The sequence below is a fragment of the Trypanosoma rangeli genome (genome assembly GCF_003719475.1).
Source record: "Trypanosoma rangeli strain AM80 chromosome Unknown Tra_15.4_contig_00183, whole genome shotgun sequence".
In the NCBI taxonomy this organism is placed as follows: domain Eukaryota; phylum Euglenozoa; class Kinetoplastea; order Trypanosomatida; family Trypanosomatidae; genus Trypanosoma; species Trypanosoma rangeli.
This window is the reverse complement of record NW_021705927.1, coordinates 24494-30392: the sequence shown is the minus strand read 5'-3', so window position 1 is coordinate 30392 and position 5899 is coordinate 24494. Positions and strand designations below refer to the sequence as shown.

The window sequence follows — 5899 nt, the reverse complement described above, 5'->3', positions numbered from 1 at the left end:
TTATATTTATATATTTGAAACGCCTCTTACTTCATCTGCCGCTTTATTTTTTGTTTTTTGTTTCTGTTGGTGGTGCTGCTGCCGCCTTGCATCGCTGCCGTATTTTCGTTGTTTCGTCTGTGTTTATGTGTCCGCGTTGCCTGCTCTGAGGGGCAGCCGCTTTTGGTGGAAGCGAAGGGGGAGAGGAAGCAGGGCGGCGGGTAGAAGATGCTGCCCGGGCGACAGGGTAGTGAGCGCGCAAACTTTGTGGTTGCTGTCCGCTGCCGACGCCTCGATGCCCGCGAAGAGGTCGCCGCCTCGCCGCGGCTTGTCCGGCGCGGGAGTGGGCGACAGTCTTGCATCCTTCTAAACTGCCCCGCCCCGCCTTCAACGGTCCCTGCGGCTACTGTTCGCCCAGTAGAAAGAGGGGAGTCGCAGGCGAGTGTGGTTCTTGTTGACCCGTATGCCCGTGGGGATGCCACCGCGCTGTGGCGGAGCTGTGCTGCCTCACCGGAGGGGTCATCGCTGCAGCTGCAGCTGGACGTGGAAGGGCTGCGGCGTGCTCTGTCTGGCCAGGATGGGGTGCGGTGCTTTAACTTTGACGCGGTGTTCCCACCTTCGGCTACTAATGAAGAGATTTACGCCGCTCTTGTCCAGCGACTAGTGATTGACGCGGAAAATGGCTACAACGGGACGGTCTTCGCGTACGGCCAGACAGGGACAGGGAAGAGCCACACCGTGTTTGGGGAGAAGGGCGAGGGTGTGCCTGGATTATGCACGCTTGTGGCGGCCGACCTTTTTGGTCAGCGCAGCCGACCCACGTGGCTTCCCGGCACCGGTGTTCCTGCATGTGTAGTGCGAGGCCCTCCACAGCAAGAGATGGTGCAAAGAAGCATGATATTTGTTTCTTTCATGGAATTGTACAACGAGCGGTTGCGTGACCTTCTCGTTGACCCGGCCACAGTCGCGGCGGCAGAGAGTGTGCAGGGCTGGATGAAGGGAATGCGGTGCGGACGTCCTTCGTCCTGTCGTTATGATGACTTGGAGGTGGTGGAGCACCCACTGCATGGGGTGCAGGTGCCGCATGCAACGCGTGTTCGTGTGCATTGCGTAGCGGAGCTGGAACAGCTGTTAGAAGAGGGCGGCGGCCGTCGCACCAAGGCAGCCACAGCTACTAACAAGGCAAGCTCACGCAGCCACGCCATTGTGCAGTTTACAGTGAGGCGATGCATCGGTGACGTCCTGGAGGCGGCGGATGCGGGTGGTGGGCGGCACGTCGAGGCAGACCGCAGGGAGGCCCAGGTGTTGTGTTCATTTCTCACAGCAAAACTGTGGATGGTGGACTTGGCCGGTAGCGAGCGAGTGTCGGGGTTCGCTAGCTTGACGGCCGCTGCCCCTGCAGGGAGATCTGGCGCTCATGGCATCGGTGGCGTACCATGCCAGTTGGATGGCCGTCGTAGGGAGGGGGCAAACATCAATCGAAGCCTCCTTGCGCTGGGAAACTGCATCAAGGCCCTCGGAACCGCCTGCCGCCAGCAACGGCGCAGGGGCGCCGTGTTTGGTGGTGACGCTGCCTCTTATGCGTCTCATTTACGGCGGCAGCAGACCGTTTTCACGCGAAGTAAAACTTCCCCGTGGGAGGTCCATGTTCCATACCGCGACAGCAAGCTGACGCGGTTGCTTAAGGAGTCCCTGGGCGGCAACACACGGACCGTCATGTTGGCTACAGTCTCCCCAAGCTGCACCTGCTTTGAGGAGACGTTCTCGACGTTGAGGTACGCTGCGCGGGCGCGAAGCATCACACGCCAGGTGCGCCAAAATTTTGTCGTGGCTGCGGCGGACAGCGAGGACGAGGCGGATGCGGAGGGGAATGTGGAGGCAGTGCCGACGACAGCACACGGCGGTGATTGTGGCGCGTCATCCGACAGGGATCGCGCGTGGGTGGCGGAGCGGCAGGCAAATCACCGGCTGCGGCTGCTGGAACTTGAGGCGGAGGTGCGTTCGCTACGCACTCAGTTGCACGTGGCGGAGGCAGCGACGGAGAAGATGGGTTTGCCGCGATCCGGTGATGACTTGACAGGCGTATCGCCTGCCGTCTCCGCCACCGCATCGACAGTGAGCTCCGACAGTGGCACCAGCGAAGGTATAGATGTGGATCGTTGTTGGGCCATTTACAACCAAACACGCCGTGAACTACAGGCCCTTCTGCAGGAGAGGGCGGCAGCGTCTGCGAGGCGGGAGGATGTCGCAGGCGGGCCCCGGATTTTGGGAAACAAGGAACCTATCCGTGAACTGCTGCGGCAGGAACGGCAAAATGCGCTGCTGCAGGAGCGCCAGCGCCGCATAGATGCCTTTCTGTTATAGATGACACATAACATGTCGATAAAAATCTGCGCGGCGGGGTCACAGAGGACACACATCCTCTTCCCATGCTTCACTTTGCCTCCCTGTTTTTACTTGCTTCTGGTTTTTCATTTATTTCTTTTCTCACCACGTAGAAAATGATTTCTTCAGGCCTGATGCCAATTTCTGGGACAGCGAAGGTACTTTTGCCGCCGCGGTGAATGCGTTGGTGTTTTACGCGCCACAGCTGAAAAGTGGGCGAGGCTGGGTGGAAGAGTTGGAGCGGAAAGGTGCGCGGCAGGCGGTGTCACATGCGGGGTGCGCAACCGTCGCTGCTTCCCGGGCCAACACTGGGGAAGATTTGGTGGCCTTGCAGCGGCCTTCTGCCGTTCGCGGTGGGCGGCGTCTATGTGGGATGTGGAGGACCCCGACGGGGGGTTGGCGTCTCCCCGCGTTGCTGTTCGGGCCCTATGAGCTGGGCCGCCTCCACATTGAGGCGCTGCCTGTAATCGCGGCAATATTTTGTCGCACTCATTCCTGCTATGCGATCAGAAGCCGCGGCGGCGGTGGCTGTGTACTCTGCCTCTGCTGGGAGGAATTTGACGTAACTCGCCTGAAAGGATTACGGGCCCTGCTCTCTGCCTCTGAAATTTGGCACACAGACTGCACAGGATGAAGTGAAGCGCATGCGTCTATTTTCCTCTCTGTATGTGCGTAAAACGACGCCGCCCGTGCTTTTGAGCCTTTGCTGACAGGCGTGAAGGAGAAGGAGCTACCGAATATCCAGTGCACTCGGACGCCCGGCTGCTGCATCCACCTGGGTGAACTTTTTTACAGTCGCTGTGTGTGAGAGAGAGTGGTGGACTTCAGCAGCTTTTGGTGTGGGACGGCGGCGGGGCTGGCGGTGCTGCGGAAGGTTGACTGGGCGAGTGAGACTCGGATGCATTGTTTGCGTCGTGGAGCTCAGCGGGCGGGGTTGGGAAGAGGAGTTGGGAGTTGCGGCGCAAAGGATTTTGCAGGCTACCAGCAGGGGTGCTTGGCGGCCTGCCAGTGGCCGCAGATGCGCGGCATGGGATGACATCCAAGCGCCTTGAAAATCCTGTTGCGTTGGAGGGGAAGCTTGACAGGGGGGCTCCCACTAGCGGCCGTTTTTTCAGTTCATTTGCGGCATTTCATGGGCGCGTGGGAGGGCAGACAGTGTTCGTTTAAGCAGTGCATGATCCAAGTAACATGGGTGTATTCTTTTTCTTTTTCTCCCTCTGTGTGGGTGGGTGGGTGGCTCCGAGGCGATGGCGGTGCATTTTTTATGTGTCTGTGTGCGCTGAGGCGCGCCATCCATGCGTCGTGTCATTTGTTTTATTTACATTGACCTTGACTGTTGTTGTGTTTTTTTTGTCTTTTGGTTTGACCCAAGACGGCTCTTCGCAGCCACACAGGGATGCCCGCGGTTGTTTACGCCGGCTTCGATGACACATCTCACTGCTTTGCTTCCCGCGCATTGCGTGGCTTCCTGCAGTTTTTTTTTTTGAATCTTTTTTTTTTGCCGGCCGAAGAAATACACGCACGCACACACACAATATACACATACGCAGCGAGAGAAGGACGGGGCGACTCGAGCTGCGGAGTAATTTTCGTGATGGAGCCAGATGACTGTGCACGGGAGTGCGGCAGAGCGCCGTTGGCGGCGAACGCGGCAATGACGATGACGGCATGCCCGTCGGGGGCGTGCGAGAATGCTGCGCGAAGCGTGGCGGCGCGCACGTACCCAACCACACCTGCAAAAGAGAAGACGAGTGGCCACAAGCAGTGCGAGGCCCAGCAGGGCCAACGGAGTACGCTGGGCGACGGCGGAGCGAGGGAAGCCGCGTACTTGGCTGAGGGATGGATGCCCGTTGTGGAAGCAACCACACGGAAGGGACTGCGGCGGATAACACCGCACGCTCCCCATTTTGCCCCGTGCAGCGGCAACGTCAGTTGTGCCCAACGCCGGCTGCACACGGCAGCACCAGCCGCCGTCAGCGTGGATAGGTGTCCGATTGCGACGGCGCTCGAGGAGCAGCCACCCTACCGAATACCGTGGGAGAGGTTCAAATTGAAGTCACAACGGTACAAACCGCTTGTCTCGTTGAGGGCAAGCACCGCGGCACCGTCGAGGCGTGAAGGCCACGGGGTTCACGTGTCTCAGTCATGTCGAAGCACTCTCACCACGCAAAGCGTTGATATCGATGCGGCAGGCCTCCGAGGCTGCGTTGAGACGTTGCCTGACCCTCAGCCAGTGGAGGAGGTGCCGCAGGGGTCTGAGCCGGGTGAGTGCGCACCGGCAGCATCAACGGAAGGGGCACGCCTGCCGCAGCTCGTGGCCTCGGAGGAGTCTGCGCCTCGCGCCACGGAGGCCGTGAGGTCCGAGCAATCAGCATCTAGGGAGGTCGCAAATGTTCCGGCTGCTGAGAAGAGTGCTGGGGTTGCTGTTGCGTTCGCTGACGCTGGGCTACCAGCCGCTGCCGTTAACGCTCTGCCTCTCTCGACTGCCGATCATTGTCCCACCCACGTTGTGTATGTGGTGGCGGCGCGGGCGCTGTTGCAGGAGCAGCACTACCTGGAAAAGGTGAAAGGAGTCCTCGAGGAATGTCTTGGGGCGCTGCACGATCTCCCACCTGAGGCGGCAGAAGTGGAGATCTCAGCGTTGCCAGGGAGTGAGAAGGAGGGGGCTGTGGCGCTGCGTCAGCTAAAGCCGGTCTGGCACACCAGGCCGGAGCGGCCGCACTTGTCTGGACGTCAGGGGGTGAAGGACGAGAGGAGGGTGCTGTACACTGCGCTTGGAGACGCCGTTGTGCGATGTGCATGGAGCGGGAGCGTGTGATTTTCATTTTTGCTTTTCTTCTCTCTTTTGCCAGCACGCCTCACTGCTGGCTGTGGGCCTCCGCTGCGAGGGGCGGGGAGTGGGACGACGCGTGCTTTCATGTGCCGTCTTTTCAGATGTAAAATGTTACTTTTCTTCTGTGTAGGTGCCGCGCTGGGAACGACGTCCACCCGCAGATATTTTGCTTTTCTTCGTAAGCAATAAATATTTATATTGCCGTCTATGTGCTGGGCTCTTGTATATGATATGCGTCTGCTGGTTTTATCGTCTTCAACGTATCTTTCTTTGTTTCTTTGTTTCTTTGTTTCTTGTTTCTCTCTCTGTGGAGATGCTGCGTGCAGCCCACGCTGGTGAAGCTGGTGGTGGTGGGATTGAAACTCACATGCGCATTTGCACTTCTCTTCTCTTCTGGGTTTCTGCGTGCGTCTGCATGCATGCGGATGTTAGATAATTTTTTTTGTTTTTGTTTTTTTGCTTTTTGCTCAGGTGAAAACACATTGAGGCGCGAACAACTTAACAAAGCGACACGGCCGCAGCTGGGGGATACGCACTCACGACTGACTGGGCGGCAGGATTCAAAGACTCCTACGGAACGGACTTTACTTTCTTTCTCTTTTTCTCTTTTCTTTTGCGTTCTCTGTTCCGCAGTCATGGAGGAGCCGGCTGACGTTTCCGCCAGCGTGCCAGGAAGAGTGCGTTCACTGACTGCCGCGGAGG

The 5899-nt window shown here is 58.6% G+C and overlaps 2 protein-coding genes across 2 annotated transcripts, besides 3 other annotated features; both read left to right on the top strand.

Annotated features, from left to right (window-relative positions):
* Nucleotides 1-207: 207 nt before the first annotated feature.
* TraAM80_05555 (putative kinesin-like protein) lies at nt 208-2343 on the top strand (the record flags this gene model as incomplete). The annotated part of the gene is made up of 1 exon (XM_029382429.1): nt 208-2343. One exon carries the CDS (start codon nt 208-210, stop codon nt 2341-2343), a length of 2136 nt encoding a protein of 711 aa, XP_029237733.1.
* Nucleotides 2344-3879: 1536 nt separating this feature from the next.
* Nucleotides 3880-3913: a microsatellite.
* Nucleotides 3914-3958: 45 nt separating this feature from the next.
* TraAM80_05554 (uncharacterized protein) lies at nt 3959-5182 on the top strand (the record flags this gene model as incomplete). Its single annotated transcript, XM_029382428.1, has 1 exon — nt 3959-5182. One exon carries the CDS (start codon nt 3959-3961, stop codon nt 5180-5182), a length of 1224 nt encoding a protein of 407 aa, XP_029237732.1.
* Nucleotides 5183-5462: 280 nt separating this feature from the next.
* Nucleotides 5463-5498: a microsatellite.
* A 135-nt stretch (nt 5499-5633) lies between these two features.
* Nucleotides 5634-5662: a sequence feature (A-rich).
* Between the last annotated feature and the right edge of the window lie 237 nt (nt 5663-5899).